This window comes from Colias eurytheme, chromosome 16 (assembly GCF_061535395.1).
Source record: "Colias eurytheme isolate Ceu_HAF_F1 chromosome 16, ilColEury1 Martin Lab GWU primary, whole genome shotgun sequence".
Taxonomy (NCBI): Eukaryota; Metazoa; Arthropoda; class Insecta; order Lepidoptera; family Pieridae; genus Colias; species Colias eurytheme.
Genome location: NC_142995.1, coordinates 4,340,089 through 4,358,674, shown reverse-complemented (window position 1 = coordinate 4,358,674; position 18,586 = coordinate 4,340,089). Strand labels below are relative to the sequence as shown.

General features: G+C 32.7%; 2 protein-coding genes across 2 annotated transcripts; one reads left to right on the top strand and one right to left on the bottom strand.

Moving 5' to 3' along the window:
- Positions 1-558: 558 nt before the first annotated feature.
- Positions 559-11,760, bottom strand: Mad1 (Mitotic arrest-deficient 1). Its single transcript, XM_090110816.1, has 14 exons — positions 11,498-11,760; positions 11,254-11,414; positions 10,991-11,179; positions 10,263-10,421; positions 9,499-9,693; positions 8,763-8,945; positions 6,592-6,765; positions 6,177-6,319; positions 5,725-5,888; positions 3,699-3,832; positions 3,010-3,087; positions 2,627-2,727; positions 2,354-2,452; positions 559-2,023 (listed from the first exon to the last, which is right to left on the bottom strand). The coding sequence occupies exons 1-14, from the start codon at positions 11,640-11,642 to the stop codon at positions 1,819-1,821; spliced, it is 2,130 nt and encodes a 709-aa protein (XP_089966942.1). The 5' UTR covers positions 11,643-11,760; the 3' UTR covers positions 559-1,818.
- A 561-nt stretch (positions 11,761-12,321) lies between these two features.
- On the top strand, positions 12,322-18,463 carry LOC149901728 (uncharacterized). Its single transcript, XM_090111030.1, has 7 exons — positions 12,322-12,594; positions 12,692-12,875; positions 13,053-13,240; positions 14,200-14,403; positions 14,802-15,092; positions 15,170-15,371; positions 15,532-18,463. Exons 1-7 carry the CDS (start codon positions 12,462-12,464, stop codon positions 17,648-17,650), a joined length of 3,321 nt encoding a protein of 1,106 aa, XP_089967156.1. The 5' UTR covers positions 12,322-12,461; the 3' UTR covers positions 17,651-18,463.
- The last annotated feature ends 123 nt before the right edge of the window (positions 18,464-18,586 follow it).

Here is an 18,586-nt window from a genome sequence, read left to right as displayed (position 1 = left end):
GACATGCATTTTAACAATTAATGTATAATAAACAACTAGACTCACTATCACGCTAAAAAATTGTCCGAAACAAAACTATGCCTACGCGTCTATTAGGCAGAGTTTTAATGAGCGTATACAATAATAGACTTTGAACATTGCTGCTTCGAAATAAGGTGTGAATTTGAAAGAATGTTTTATACAACGCCGCTCGGGTATTTTTTGATGGCCTTACAGTAGGCTATTGTGAGTCTAGTTTTGTATAATATGTCAACGATTTTAAGGCAAACACTTGAGATTGTAACTCTGATGCACTATTTGGAAATTTATAAAATGAGAGAATATAAGAAAAAAACTTATTTAGAACTCTTATAACATAAAGTCTGAATATACAAAAATCCTTGACCTCTTAGAAGCTATTTTTATCAAGTTACTTAATATCTAAAAAGAATACCAAAGATAACTCAACTGCATTAGGAACATCTTAACAGACATCATATCTAATTATAAAATACAGCACATTCAATTTTAGTGAGATTTATTACTTATCAAATGACATTATAAACTGATACTAAAAGAGCGTGTGTGCCGAACACACGTGTCAGAAGTGAAACTTCTTTGTCAAGATTCAAAGATACCAAAATCGTCGCCTTACTCCGTGACGGTATTGTCATCACGCGACCTTGAAATTTTACCCTCAACGCGCCAAAAGAAGTTTCACTTCCAAAAAAATCTTCTTAGCCATTGCAGACAAAACCAGGGGCAAAACAACGATTTTTATTTATTGCTTACATATTTCATCCAAATTGTAACACACAGACAGCCAGCTATCACTTTTACAATATTAGGATGGATACTACAATGTCAAGAATAAAAAAGCAAATATATATTTTATCAAAAAAAGGCAGAAAGCAAAAAGGCGTACGTAAATTGAAAATCAAATATGTATTTCTTTATTCCTTACTCTCAACCTTACACTATTTTCATAATATCAATGCGAAAATGTTAGCATTCTAACACTACATAAAAACATGAAAGATCTTATAATTAATAATAGACTCATTTGGATAACAAAAATTGTTGTATGTAATATTATGTTCCCCTAAAGCATATAATTATGTAAGGCCAATAATTGTCAGTATTCAAAAATATCCACTGCTGAATTAAATCTAGAATGAAATGAACTTAGAGAAGTAAGACTATTTCTATTATTCTATCTATGTCCTATTCTGTCTATTTCTATTATTCTATCTATGAAAACATAAATCCGAATCTAAAATTTGCCTATTGCTTGACCTAATATTGGCAGATGATGTGTATGGTCCGAATCAATTATCATTTAAAAAATTACCTACTAATCATAACGACTTATAAATTCTATGTAAGTAAAAATTTTGTTCTTAATTTATTGCTTTTTGTTCCTTAAACACTAGCTCGTAATTTAAACACACTTCAAAAAGCCAAACACTTCCATCTTGCTATATATCTTTCACTCGAAACTTGCTTAAGTAGCTAATAAAAGTTATTCTATATAACAACAAAATGCGCACACACAATCTATATATTGCTCAGAATCTATTTACTATAAGTCCCCACTACACAACACAACACTATCACCTAACTAGCTTGGAACACTATCCCTAACCACTATTACGCGCCTTGCATGATGCGTTTGAACAGCTCCATATTGAATTTAAGAAACATCGGTATCGAATAATTATAGCGTAAATACAGTTGCACTATCTCACCCAGTGAAGATTAGTCCTTGTGCATACGCTAGCGGGCTACTTGCACTAACACATTCACTATCCCCAAACCCATCACTATCCGCAAACACTATCACGCCACTTGCATGGTGGTACGCGTAAATAGGTCCATAGTAAGTGCACTAAGAAACACTGGTATCGAGTGGTTTTGGTGCAAGTGCAGTTCTACCAACTCTTCAAGTGTAGAGGAATAATCTGTGTGCACCATCTCTATACCGTCCTCGCAAAGTGTGAATGTGAGGTATTCGTCTGGTGTTTCCGCGTACATGTTGGATATTCTGAAAATTAGTATTTTGAAATTAAATATCTATATGTATATAATAAAGTATTAGTTACACTATTTATAACTCAAGGACGGTTATACTGATTTTAATGATATATGGTGTGTTGGATTCGACTCTGCATAAAAAAAAATAACTATCTGGGCGGAGTTGCGACGAACAGACGGAGCTAGTAATGTATAAGTATAATTAATGCATGTATTATTAATAAGAAAAACTACGAGTTTCACAATGAGCTACTTACTCAAAATTTTCTCACAATATGAAATTGACTTTTAAATATGAGTTAATAATGTAGTAATGTATATGAATTGATAAATTTGTTACCTGTAATTTTTATGGCCAGTCCTGTCTATTTTGTATCCAAGCAGCATGTAGCAAACATCTCTGTACTCCTGAGCGGATGCGGTGAATTCTTCTTTCATCCTAAATGTGTCGGAAAAAAATGCAATTATCATATTGTATGCATACAGTATAGCTGTAAATAAAGATCGTTTACTTTATTTTTTTTTACAGAGAAATAAACAAAGATCATTATTTTAAATAACGCTCACTTTACGGAATTGATATAAAAGAAAAAGTTGTTATGAAAAAACTTACCGTTGCAATTTAATCCTGCTATTTTCGAGTTGTTGCTTCAACTGCTGCATGTCTTCAGGGCACGAGCCGCCTTCGCGAAGAGCTGCTTTCAACTTCTTTATCTGTTAAAACAAATAAAATAAAACAAATAAAATGAAACAAATTTTACACAATGATACGTATTGGCATACGTCTTGGCATATTTCCATAATGATTGCTTTTTTAAATTAGTTTTTTATAACTATGAATACAAATTTCGTCTTATATTTTCTCAATTTTGAAGTTAAATAAATACAATTTTTTTTAATTGCTTTAATGATCCTCGAACTTTGAAGCAGAGCTAGAGTTGTGTTGATAGAAAGATGACTATTAAAAATTATAAATATTTTATCGACATCACCCACCTCTTCCTGAGCGGTTTCCAAGTCCATTTGCATTTGTTTGTGTGCTACAGCCGCTGGGTTGTCCGCTAGATGTAATATCTAAACAAAGAAACATACAGTTAATAAAACGTAATAAGCAGAGTTATTTTATAGTTTTTAATTTCAAACCATTTTCAGTATAGGTCGCGTCATGTAAAAAGAACGCTGACGATTAAGCTGCGCATTGGCGATTTATTGGTCTATTTGGTGTTATGAGGTGGTATAAGAATAACAAATATGTAGTTGCGAAACCACGACTCGAGAGCCTACTTCAACAATAAAATAAGCAGCAAATAACTTTCGTGCTAAACTCGATACATGCCAAAACATACCCCATCACTTTCATCCAGCGTTCTTTTTACATGATTCGCGTTATATATTAAGACACATTTATGACCGACTACAAAAAAAAGAGGAGGTTATCAATTTGTCGGAATCTTTTTTAACATATAGTTAAGTATTATACTACTTCTTATAGTTAATAATTATGATACTACTATGTATTTTTTTCTTTAATATGGTTTGAAATACAAAATCGTTCATGGCTAAAATATCATGATTACATGCAAATTTTCGATGAGAAACTGACGTAATCGATAAACATATTGTAGAAAAAGAACCTTATTTTTAATGGGTTTAAAAGTTACTCTCAGTGAAAAAGTATTTCTCACCTTAGTAGGCGCGGCAAGTTTTTCCAAATGCGCGTGCATCTGATCTCTCTGCGCGCGCAGTTTGCTCACTTCGCGTTTAGCCGCCTCCGCCTCTTCGCGGTATTTGCTTACTTCAGCTCGAGCTGCTTCTAAAGCTGTTAGAAGAAATATAAAACATAAGATATATTGCACATTGCCCCGAATAATGCAGCGTAACGCGTGAATGCATGTACGTTACTTATTTTTGCCAGTATGTAAATGGACCACTTTTTAGCGTGGACCTCTCCCACTTTGCACTTTTTGTCTAAGAAGTTTGCCGGGCGCTATATCCTAAACTTACTGGAAACGCATTCACGCGCGAGTAATTTCATTAGATCAAGTATTCGGGCGCTACGCTGCGTGTTCGGGACAGTATGCAAGTCACCTTATAATAAAGTTATGTGATAAGTAGGTAAAGAGGATTATAAGCATGTGTGCCTGCGGTATTTGCTTCTGCACCAGTTGCTTCTAAGGCTGTGAAAATCAAGTAGGTTATATACTTATAGCGAGGATAAGAAGAATATGGAAACTGCTCTTCACAGCTTTACTTGCTTCGGCTCGAGATTATTCTAAGGCTATAGAAATATAAAGTTACATATAGTTAGTAATATAATGAGGATAAGAAGAATATGTAGCCTCCTCTTCGCAGTATTTGCTCGATTCGACTCGAGCTGCTTGTTAAGCTGTTGAAATTAAATCTTATATATAAAAATGAATCGCAAAATGTGTTGGTAAGCGCATAACTCGAGAACGGCTGAACCGATTTCGATAATTCTTTTTTTATTATATTCCTTGAAGTACGAGGATGGTTTTTATGTAGAGAAAACGTAAATATGTACCACGGGCGAAGCCGGGGCGGACCGCTAGTATCAAATATAATAATACAGCTACATGCTAAGTAATAAGTATATAAGTATATAAAGTATATAAAATATAATATGTCCGCCTTTTCGATGTATCTGCTCGCTTCCGCACGACCTGATTCAATAGCTGTTGAAATCAAATATCAAATTTACAATAAGTTATTTGCTAAAGTAATATATGTCAGCGAAATAGAAGAAAAAGTGTCTGCCTCTTCGCGGTGTTTGTTTAGCCCGAGAAAATTCTAGTGCTGTTGAAATCAAATATTAAATATTATAGTAGAGTTATACAATAAGTAATACATATTAAATCAGATAAGAAGAATTCACATTTGTTCACACATTTGTTCGCTTCATCACGAGTTGATTCTAAAGCTGTTGTAATCGAATATAAAAAAAGTATCCACATTTTCGCGGTATTTGCTCGTAGGCTCGCCTCTGCTCTAGCTGATTCTAAAGCTATTAAACCAAATATAATAATAAAAATATAAAAAATGTAATAACATGAAAATAAGAAAAAAATATGTGTATAACACAGTCGAAGTGGATAGCCTCTTCACGATGTTCACTCGCAACGGCTCGAGCTGATTCTAACTCTGTTGAAATAAAATATTATGAGAAAGTTATGTACAATTTTGAATAAGCGAAAATGTGTCTCTCTCTGTGTATGTTTCTTTGATTAACTTAGTCATATAATCGGTCTATGATCCTGTCCTATGATATTACATCGTTATCAGCCAATATTATTAATTTTATTAAAAAATTAACAATTCCAATAAAATGGTCATTACTTGGCAATAAATGTTAAAACAACATTTAAGTTTGTAAACTGTATCGCATTGTAATAACTAATAATGATTGTACACATTTTGTTGGGTTGCATTGCACGGGGCAGACGCGCCAAGGATATGAGCACTGCTCACATCATCATCATGCGTATGATTCGTTCCATTTTAAATCGCGTGATCGCGCGGCGCTATGATTGGCTAGATTTGAAATTGCAAATATGTGCGTAAGCGGACTTCCGTGGACTTGGCCACACCCACAGGCGACACCGGTTCTTATAGGAACGGCGAATTATTGCCATTCTAACCTCTTTTATATGTTCTGTGACCACGACCAAGACGACGATCTCTCTGAAATCTCACCCTTCGAATGGCCCTCCTGGTCATGTGTAGACAGCAGGTCTCTATATCCTTGCAGAGCTTTTTCTAGCTGTTCGACCCTCGCTGACAATAAAGCTGCCCCTCCAGCACCGACATCCCCACTTAGAGTAATTGTGAGTTCCTTTTCGTAGCTGTCTAGTTGTTGCCTGAAAAAATACATAAAAAATAAATCGTATTTCTGTTTTCGGGAATGCGTAATGGTATTAAAATAGTTGTTTCTGATTAATTATAATGTAGCTTTTCGTATTGTTATTAGATCTGTTGATTGACATGCCTTTTAGTTACCTTACCTCTTACGTTCTCATCTTTTGCTAGTTAAAAGCAGTGCAAACAGAAAAAACTATATGCATCAAAATATATAAGAACAGTTTTAATGGAATTTATTTTGCACATAAATATGCCATCAATTTAATCTCTCTTCAAGAAGTTCTTACCTATAGCTATCCCTTTCTCTAGTTACAATAAGGAGTCGCTTTTGCAGTCTGTGTATTAGACTCTCTTGATTTTTCCGCACTGTTTGCAAATCGTTCAATTTTGCTGTTGCCTTATCTCGCTCAAACTTCAGTGTTGCCACTTCCTGAGTAATAGAATATTTAGAAGTTATAATATGAATAGAGGTGAAATATTATGATTTTGAAAATGTGTATGAAATAAAATCTAGCAACACTAATATTGACAAGCTATAAGGTCTTAAAACATATTTATCTATACTAATATTATAAAGCTTGTTTTGAAGAGTTTGTTTGTTTGTTTGTTTGAACGCGCTAATCTCGGGAACTGCCGATTTGAAAAATTCTTTCGGTGTTAGATAACCAGTCTTCTATTTCTCTTAACTAAGTAAAAATTCACCTCAGTAAGTTGAGCAAGTTGCGACTGTGCCTGCGAAGCGCCAGCCACAGCGGTAAGTTGTCCGCTCAACGCATTCTCTAGAGCTGAAGATAGCGCTCGGGCTGTTTCTACCCCGTGCCCTCTGGCTGCACTACACCATTCTTGTAGTGACGACTCTAGTGATGCTATTTTCACCTGTATTACAGTCATAAATCATTTATTCAGCATCATAGGTACAGTTAATAGGCATGACGAAAGATTTTGAAAACCTCTTCCATAATGTGTGTATATGTTTATTAAACAAGAAAAACCCTATATTTCGCTAATATACTTAAATTTAACAAAGAAGAAAGCCATTTTTCAAAAGATATTTATTAACTGTGCCAAAACAGCTCACAGGTGTCATGGCGTAGGCGTGACGTCACTCTTACGTAAATACGTAATTATCTGTATGCATAGCGATATTTAAATTAACAAATATTTAATTATTAAGTGTTATAGAATCTAATTTCAAAGTTTATAAGTGGTGTGCAGTATTGCAATGTCTATCTACTTAAAAATAATACCCAAAAAAGTGTCAGTGATTGTTTAAAGCGAGAAAATAATATGAAATGATTGTATAAATTTGACGCAGAGAAACCCGAACCACATATTCGTGAATTCGAAATTATATTTCTGTTCTGAGTCGATAAAGCATACGTGAAAAAATAGAAACTAAATAAAAATGCGTATTCTCAACATATTCATAACAACAAAATACACCTGTCGCGAAGTTGTTTACATAGACGTGACGTCACACGTGTTTCAGTCAAAATGGCCGACTGCAGAATTTCAATGTTTTATTTTATTGATAATCTCGTTAATCTTAATGTTTTTAATATTTCTAAGTCACTATTTTTAATTTATTTATTATACGTTTTCCCTTAAAAACACTAATTCGATCATTTATGGATACTGTCGTCATGCCTATTGCTACACTCAAAGCATTTAATTGCTGTTTTATAAGCTTACTAGCGACCCGCCCCGGCTTCGCACGGGTGCAATGCTGATACTAAATACACTACAGAAAAACTTTTAACGTTGTATATAAAAACATAGCGGCCCGGCCGGCCGGTACCGCTGCAAACGGTACGTCCCGCAATTTTTAAATCTGTAATATCTTCGAAAATATTCACTTAAAACATACGGTGTAAAGGGCCATATAGATCTATATTAAATGAACAATGTATTCAAGGTATTTAATTGGTTAAGGATTAATGCTGTATTGGTTAAAATCGCTTCGAAAATTAGCCATTATTTGTCGTAAAAAGTAAATGACAAAAAAAAGTTATTGTGGGTTATCCATAATAGATAGACATATGCCATCGCGGACTTTTCTGTAGACCTTTTCAATGTGTACAATACTTAGTACATTATTTTGATAAAACTCGCAGGGTTCAGCCTGCGTTTGCAATGTAAGCGGAAAAAATGTAATTTTTTACGACATCACATTAGAAACCTCAAAAATAAAAGTACTTCTCCACTATTTAATGGATGTTATTATACATATAAACCTTCCTCTTGAATCACTCTATCTATTAAAAAAAACCGCATCAAAATCCGTTGCGTAGTTTCAAAGATTTAAGCGTACAAAGGGACATAGGGAAATAGGGACAGAGAATGCGACTTTGTTTTATACTATGTAGTGATTTAACATGCATGGATATAATAACAATCTCTATCTGAAATATTGACCGCCTCCTTGGTACAGTGGACGCGTGTGCGTAGCACCGAGGGGTCCTGGGTTCGATTCCCGGTGGAGACGAAGAAAAATGTCTCGGTCTGGTAGGACACAGAAGGCTGATCACCTACTTGTCCCTAAAGAAAATCGATCAGTGAAACAGATGTATAATGCATCTGCCCCTTACCCCACTTGGGGACATGGGACTTCACTTTTATCTGAATTCAGTTTAAATTAATATTGTTCTTCTTGACATGTGATTTTTTAAAAATTAATAATAAAAAAAGACTAAAATACTAAGATCTGTTTTTATAAAATGAAAGTAATGCTTATTGAAAAAAAATACAAACTCAAACTCAAACATTAATTTATTCAATTAGACTACTATTTAGTAGCACTTTCGAATTGTCATTACATAAGTATTTTTAACATTTACCATACAATAATAAAAAATCTGATATTTCCAACTTACCTTAGCCTCATGTAGCTCTTGTTGCACTGGCTGTAAAGCCTCCACCTTTGTAGACAGGATATGTACTTGTTCCTCCAATATCAATTTATTGCAAACCGCGTCTCGTAAGGATCGTTCCGTGGCCCGTAACCTGGCCACTTCCTTCTCTAAATCTGCCATGTTTGATAGCCGTTTTTGCGCTGTCTAAAAATCCGATTGAAATAAAAAGAAAATTTACAATTATTCCATAGAATACAGATTATTCAAAATTTTCAAATAACATTTACACACTATTTTACAAATTTTTTCAGTAGTGATAATTCATGTAAATATGACAATAATAATAGTTTAAAAAAACTAAAAAACACGCTTTTTATAGAAAACCGAACTAAAAAATAGAAAATTTTATTAAATTAGTGTATTGTCATCGGTCCTCAATAAATCTACAAAGTTTGAACGAAATCTGGCCGTTTAAAGTGGGTCAAAATCGCGCCCAAAGAAGTCGGTTACAAACATACAAACATACAGGTGAAGCTAATATAAAGCGTGTAATAAAAACAGTAACTATCTAGCAAGATTTGTGTGGCAAATGGAAAACAATACATTATCTTTAATTAACTACTATTAACAGATTGATTGATCATCCTTCTGTGCTCAGCCTAACAGCAATTTTTTTTTATTACGAAGAACCTTGAATTTTGAATAAAAAGTCAGTCTAGTTCTAAAGAGACTACTTACAAAATAAACAATACCATACCTTTGCCTGTTGCTGCCAGTCTTTATAAGAATCCCTCTCATATTCAATTTCCTTTAATTTACTAGTGGCTTGCTGCATTTCAAATGCTTGTTTCTCTAGTTGCGCTTTTAAACTAGTACATTGGTCAGATTTTTCCTTAAGCTTTTCAACCTCTCCTTTCAGAAATTCACTTTCTTCTTGTGCACCTTCTAAAGCCTAAAACCCATGGAACTAGATTTTAAGTATAGATAGAATAATACAGAAAATCTCCATCATGCCTTAAAACCTCAATTCAATACTCTTTAATACACATATACAAAGTACAAATTTTTTTTTGCCTTTGAACATTACTCTCAAATTTTTATTTACGTTTAATTAAATAAGTCATGAAGTGTAATGTAGAACAGAAATTATATATATCTTAGATATATCAGAAAAATTAAATAAGAACTCCATTTCAACTTTGACAGGTTGTGCACCTGTCAAAGTTGAAATGGAGAGAGAGGACATAACACCATTAATTACAATTTTCATAGATACAAATTCCAACAAAGACCGGCTACTCACGTACCTGCAGCAGGGGCAGTATTGGAATTGGACCCTTAATAGTGATGTGGATAGGCAAGCAGGGGCAATTTAGAGGACAACTGAAATTGCACTGACCGCTGACCAACCCAGATTGTACCAATATTTCTCCTGTGGCAGGTACGTGAGTAGCCGGGTATTACTTTAAAAGCTAGATAAAATCATATTAAAATAATATTAATAACAGCCTTACTACTTACAGCTAACAATTCATTCATATCCTTCTCCATTTCAGACAGCTGGTCCTTATTACTAACATTGGCTTCAAGTAACTGGTCCTTTAATTCTGCCACTTGTTTCTGCAATTCTAACCTTTCACTCTCCCATTTTGCTTTGCTATCTTTAAATTCTTTTACGGACTGTAATAAAAACAATAAGATTGTTCAATAAAGTAATAAAAAAGTTGTGTCGCACTCGGGGACTGCCGCGGTAAAGCTATTGCATGCTATGCCTTCAAGCCACACCTCCGAGCCCATCGGAGTGGGGAGCGTGAGGTTTTTTCGTTACGGAATTTCTCAATTCGGTCCCCGCGCTCAAGGCCCGCGATAGAAGCTATGCAATAACTTAATAATATTTATACATAGTTTAATATGACCGGGCTCAGTGGGGTGACATGACTGAGGCCTATGTCCAGCAGTGGACAAATGTAGGCTGATAGTGATGATGATGATGATAGTCTAATATACAATTAAGTCTGAAGTTCTGTTTGCTGGGCAATATATTAGGAAAATATAATAAATGTAAATTTGATACAAACATTCTCAAGCTATATTAGTATGCTTAAATACACAACAATTATAACCGATTTAAATAAATAATTATTGCATTTGTCTGTTCATAATAATAGCGCCAGTGACTGTTTATATTATATTCTGAAGGGTTTTTGAATAACAGAAAACATAATATTATGAGATCTTAAAATATCTACCTGAGTGAACTCATCTCTCAAATCTTGTTCCCTCTTCCTCACTAATTGTAGTCTGTCTTCTAAATCAGACATTAGTCGCTCATCTCTCTTATGTTGATCCACTAAAGAAGCCTTTTCTTCGTCAAACAATATTTGCATCTCCTTCCGAATTGCATGCTGATGATTTATACGAGCTTCTAACTTTGTTATCTGTAAAATAAAATATAAATAATAAAAAAGCTTAATTTAAAGTGAAGTTATATTTTCAATAAATAGTATCATACTTGTGCTTTCATAGCGATCATGTCTGTTTTCAGTTTTCTAGCTTCCCATGGTGATGGAGGAATACTTGTTGAATCTATGCGCGAACGTTTTCCCGGGGTTTCTGCGTCCGCACAAGTAAAGCTCGACTTGCGTTTTCCTGAATTTAGTAGGTTAGATATGCCTAAACAACACACGAATATTTAATTAAACACATAAATATTGTTCTCCATCAAGCAAATTATATTAAAAAACATTCTCTATTACCTTCTTTTATAGACTGATTACTACTGTCTGAAAAATTTAGCTTCGCCGAAGAGGATAACTTATCTTTTGGAGGGTCGGTGTTTATAACACGCCGAAAGGGCTCGAGAACATCATTAAATAGCGACATATCGCTTTCTTTAGCCATGACTATTTGTAATACTTTACCATCTACTTCTGAATGAAAATAGTTTTTTGTGTAGACGTAAATTAATTCCGAAAAAGTAAATAAAGCGTTTGTAATTTGTATTATTCCCAAACTCTGTTCCCAACTTCCCAATCCGCAAATGCAAACGCATATGTCAACAGTCAACTGTCGTCTGTCAACGTAAAAATGACAATGATGCGCCATAGACCATAGACACTGGCGACAAGTCTGCTGAAAATCTGCGTGTGAATGGGTTGTTAAAATGTTTAATTTAAATTAATAAACTGCGAGGCTCCCGGAGTCCCGGCTACAAAGTTGAGCTAATTTAGCCTTATGCATAATTTAGTATACGAAATGCATAATGGACCTTCACCTCGGCAATGTCCCAAGAACCAGTCATATCAATATTATTTTTTTTATCTATAAACCGGGAATTTTTATGTAAACTGTGTACATTTTTTAATCTTAACTTTTCTTCTAAGTTTATTTTAATATTGCAGAATTTGAACAGTATTGTTTATTGTTAATTTATTTGGATTTATTTTTTTCTGAATGGAAATTGATTAGGTGTTTTATCTATGAGCATAGATGAGCATAAGTATTATTTATGCTTCAAGTTCTATCTACCTCTCTATATATTACGATGTCTATGGTTACTTTGTCTTGTTTGTATGTGCGTTTGCGGTGCGTCTGCGCAGCTTTGATTAAAGTTTTTAAAAGTTGTAGATATGAATTAAATTGTGTAAAACAACAGGCTTTAATGTAAAAAATACTTTAAATACTAAAATCTACATTACAATATGAACATATTTATATAGAATGGCTGATGCCTGTAAAATAAGAAGTTCCAGAGAGGAAAAAAATATTAATAATCAAGATGAAAATTGTTGTGTTTTTAATGTTATAAGTGTATTTATATCCCTTGTTACAATACTTGCCGATTTAGCGACAGGTTTGTTGCAACTATATTCATACTTTGTTTAATATTCATATTATTAGAAAAAAAAATTATTTATTTCTATTATGTACTTACCTATTTATATTTTCAGATATATTGGTGTTTGTAGAATATTGCAGAGATGGATACTTAGATTGGGCCCTTATAACCCTTACATTTATTGTAACTCCAAATATATTAATAAATATATTTTCATTAAGATGGTTTGTTATAGATAAAAAAATTAATATTCACCATTGGGTAACCCATGGGTTTCTTGTTGGACTATTGGAAAGGTATTTATTATACCATACATGTTAACAAATTAAATGTATTTCATATACTTATAGAAGGAGCGAACCATTATAATTAATAACATACTTACATATTTAATTTATCAAACACTAACACATTGTATAATAACTAATAATTTATACTGCATGATCTCAATTTATTTTTAATTTATATTGCAGGTATTTACTATTTTTATATGAAGTGTTTTCATGTAAAAACTTAGAATTGATTAAAACACAAAAACTTTTAACACAGAGGAATGATTTGAGTTTATTGCATTTTTTATATGCATTTACGGGGACAATTCCTCAGATAATTCTACAGACTTATGCGATTGTGATGTTGAATGAAAACTACCAAACAAGGGGTAAGACTACATTTATTATTTTGAAATAATTCATTATTTTTATTATTGGATTGTACCTACATAATAAATATATGGAATTGAAACAAAATTTTATATTAACAATAATTTCTGTAATAATTAATTATTAAAGATACTCAACTACAGCCATGGGAATAGAATATTGGCACAGTATTACCATCCTACAGTAAGGAATCGCCTTTGATGTCGCGCGATGCCGCCGCCAGCGTAGGTACTTACGCTGCCACACGAAAATACGCTAGGGTTGCAACAAATGGGAAATAAAACAATTTTGATTATTAATATTATGATGAAATCATTTATTCATATGTACCTACATTCAAAATAATTGCGATTATTAAATCTGATGTAATTATTTGTTCATAAATATATAATTACAGATATTGCACTGCTAAATATTATTTACGTGGACACTTTATTTTTGGATGTTCTTAATTGTATATTATACCATTTAACTAAGTAATGCATTCGCATTGGGATGTACAATCTGATTAGAAAATAATGAGGACAACATATACATAGCTTTGATTTTAATTCAACAGATACAATTAATACAATCTTTCTGAAATATTGTTTCCTTCTGGGATTTCAATGTAGATTTACATCCGTAAACGGAACAGTTTTTGCACGTCATAATAGAATATGTAAGTACCTATGTATAATAAAATTATTACACAAAAAATACGACTGCGTCGTCCTTTCGCGATAGTTAATGCAAACTCAGCGTGATTGCATTAAGCGGCCCGCGTCGCCCGACCCCCCGCCAGTTCCCCTCCGTTTCTCTGCACAAGTACATTCGTCGCCATACTGTAGGATGGTAATACTGTGATATTGGTATATTACTTATAATTGTTTTTTGTACTTAGTAAAAAATGGTTAGCAGATGTAATACATACTGTACTTATAAGCAACTATTGTAACAAATCTATTTTTCTTTTCAGTATTTTCATTAACTGCCTCTATAGCATCTGTGATATGGGGTTGTGTTACATACATATATAGCACTACCACTTTCTCGTCTGATAGCATTAATTGGACATCTTTATTATTAAAACTAACATGGCATTTTGGAACTCTCATTGGAAGGATAACTGGAATATTTATGTTCAGCATTATTTTTGGTGTATGGACTCTCATACCACTAGGTATGTTTAATCAAAACTATTTTTTAACATAACATGTACCTATTCAATTTTTTTTAAACTTGGTACCTATAAGTTCACTATTGCTATATCCATAGAAATCTAAATAGCTATATCAGACTTAGAGTATTACCAGGTAAATTTTAGCCTGTGTGTCTGCCTGTGATTAAAACATATTTCAACATCAATAATTATGATCAAGATTTCTTACAAATTTAATTGTGAATTGTGAAATTTAAGAAGTCCAGTCTACCCTGTGAAACACTCATGAAACATAAGATTAAATAATTTCATGAATAAATCGCATTTAACTATTTTAATTTGTAAAATTCTTATTAGTATCTACTTATTCTAAAACAACAAGCATAATTTGTTATTAATTAAATTTAAAATATTTTTAGGGTTGCACTGGTCTGCTATGACATTCTGGATAATCACACAGAAAACAACTTTCTGCCCCAACAAATTTGAAGAAACACTGTACAATGCTGTAATGGGATTTGTATATTGTTTCTGTTTTATAAATGTTAAGGAAGGCCACACTCGTTATAGACTAATGATGTTCTATACATTGATAGTTACCCAGAATTTTGGTAGTATGCTCCTGTACATGCTAATAACGGATATTGAAAGGCAGAAGAAACCTTGGTCAATTGCTGCCACAGTTTGTGTGATTTTTGGCACTTTAATTGGTAAGTTATCTGAAGATTGTTACTTGTACTTATTTGTGTACCATATTTCTATTCATAAAACTATAATATTGTTTTAGGCATTGCAGCTATGATTGTATATTATAGATATTTCCATTCCAAAGGACCAATTCCTTGGAGATATGTGCATGAGGATGTGGAATTGAACAATAAAGTTGTATGTGATAATACCAAAACAGAGACTGAAAAAAGTGGTAGCTTAAATAACTTAAGATTATTTAAAAATTCCAACTTGTCTCAAGTAACCAACTACGAAAAAAGGTAATTTACTTTTTATTTAGAAAAAAACTATTAAAAATACTATTTACTCTTACAAAATATACTTATCTCATAGCACATATTTTCGGTGTTTCCAACAAAACAGTTCTTACTATCTTAGGAGCCTGGGTCACTTTAATTTGTAATTTAATTTGTTTCACAGAAAAGATTCCAATGCTTCCCAAACTGTTCAACCAAATGAAAGCGAAAACGCGGATAAAAAATTTCTCCTGGACCATTGGATCGCAAGATCTGGAACACCTACATTCACTTCAGCACCTATTGGTAATATTAGTATGGATACCTCTAGCATTGAATTGTATACTATTGAAAACACGCCTCAAACTGTAATCAATAGACATGATAGTTTAGTCATAAAACCCAAAAAGAAAATATGTTCCCCCACTGAACTGACCCTTAAGCTATCATCTATAGAGAATCTAGAAAGCTCTATCGATGAAATTACTTCGAATGTCCTTAATGTGCAAAAACGTAGAGGTATTTGTTCCTCTGATGAATTAAGAGATGATTTTAATAATCTGAACTTAGGTGCGTCTAATATAATCAATCAAGAATTCTCAAAAGTAAAGACTGATCGAAGTTCTGAATTAAGCCACGATACAGATGGATCAAATAAGAAAACATCATCTGATTCAATCGATATGGATCTAGACTTAAGTTTTAGTGATATAAACAGTTCTGATATTAACACATTTAATGAGAATATTGTACAGAAATTATGCTTAAGCGCTTTGAAAAATATAAAAGTCGGCAATCAAGATGCTGATATAGAAAATATTCAGAGAATAGCATTAGATATTCTTAAGGAAATGTACACAAAGAAAGATAGGAAGAAGAATGGTGTAAGTACGGGCCTCTTTCACGTTAAACGTGATTTAGATACTCCAACTGAAATACTATCTGTACATGATTATGAAAATATTTGTGCCGTTAATATTGCGCGAGAAGCTTGGGGTCTCCGATCTTGGAATGGATATTGTGATATTGAAAATTGGCTGCACGACGGCAGTGTCGTAAGGGATAGGAGTCGGGATACATTTACGTCAGAAAGTTCAGAAATAAGTAGTTGTTTGTCACAAGAACTAAAGAACGCAATACTATCTGCTCCACCATTTCCTAAAAAACCCCATACTTATTCAAATGTTTATGTAAAAGTCGAAAGAAATCCTGATGATTACGCTAATACAGTGATGTGCCAAACCAGTGATGATGCTCTCTTAACTAAATCTTATATATTAGAAAATAATAAGGATCCAAATCATTTAGAACCCATAATAGAGGAGTTGGATGACTTAGGTGATATAGATCCTTCAAATAAAAAGCATTTGAATTCTGAAAGTTCACTGGTGGCAACTATAGATGAAATAAGGAAAGCTACAGTTACAAATTCACCAAGGAATCTATATCATAGAAGAGAACACACTTGGGAATCTCCCCAGTTTAAAACTTTTAATCAAAGTGAAAATAATTTAAAAAAAGCTCTTTGGAAAGAACCATCCAAGTTTGATTCTAGTAACACGATGGATACCTTGACCGAAAAACAAATTGCTTTAGATTCATCACATGCAGCTAAGTTAGATACACAAATGAAAGAAATGAATAATATAACCAATGGCGATAATTCGTATTCTAATAATATTACGAACTATACCCAAAATTCTCCAAGAAGACAAAAAACTAATAACAGTTTAAAAACTGACTATAAAAAGATAAATAATCAACCTAATCGCCTACACGATATTTCAAATAAAGATATTGATCTTCTTTGGCAATTAGTTTCTGAAAATTCATCATTACCTTATAACTCCACTGAAAATTTATCGTTAAGTCGTAAAACACCATCATTACAATCCCTTATTCAGAAGGATTCTAGTGCTAACACAGTATCTAAATCTTCTAATATTAAAAAGAGTTCAAGGAATAGACCTCGGCGAAAATTTTCCATACTACGGGAAAAATTTGAACCAAAGTTGAATTCTGATGAAGAAATACTTTACAACCATTCTGATAATAATTTATCAAAGTTATGCAATTCAAATAACATCAATAAAGACCGAAAAGAAACGACGGTAGAGGGTGGTAATGAAAATGATGGAATGTTTTTAAATGCCGAGAGTTTTAATATTTCCGACCAAATAACTTCTACATCTGTAGATGAACTTAGTTCAGCGACGAAACATATAAAAGAAAAACGATCTATCTTTATGAAACAAGTATTGAGTCCGCCAAAATTTAACACAAAGTTAAGACATAAAATATAATACATACCTACATAAATTTTGATTAAACAATCAAATAGAATATATGTAATATGTACCTAGTTACTATTCATTAAAATAAGAATGCTATACTTACAACATTATTATAATTAAGTGATATTTCTGATTTCTTTTTGTAAGTATTGATAACCAACAACTAACAAGTTTCCTTCAAATTAATGTGGTTCCTATTTCATAAAATGTATACCTACATTTTTAGACTTTTTAACGATAAGTCATTTCGAACACAGATCTCAACGTAAATTTAGTCAATGCAATGTTTATAAACATTTTAATTTTAGGCGCCGTTACCTCGAATGTAACTAATGTAAGCGGTACTTTTAAGTGCCATTAAACATATAAGTGTAAACTTTTATTTAGAAGCTAGATGACTTGCCTTTTAACTATAAATTTCTCAAATACCTTCAAAATATTGTGATGAATTTTAATTGACTATCAATTTTATTCCATCAGGCCCCGGTATCACAGACACAATAGAAAATCTATTGTGTCGCGGCCGGATCTGGCCGTTCGGGGCTCAATGGGTTATTGCTGCTGTTTGAGTGACATAATATTTGATGTTGGTTTTAATGCTCTAAGAATTTCATATATTAAATTGTGTGTAATCGTTGGTGTGATCATTAATACCTGCACAATGGCTAGGAGACTACGAGGAAAGAGTTGTATGTATATTTAGTTAATAATGTTAATTATATTGTCTTCTATACATTTAAAAAACTGTGATTTAAGTGCCTTTTTATGTATTTTTCCGCCAGTATTGTAAATTTATGGATATTGTATTAAATTTTTTCAACAATAAAATACCTACGTTTCTTTGCAGTTTTTATGAATAATTACTTTACGTATGGCCTGTGCCATAGGTAAATTGTAATCGATAGGCCATATGAGGTAGGTACACTCCATAAATTGACCTACATT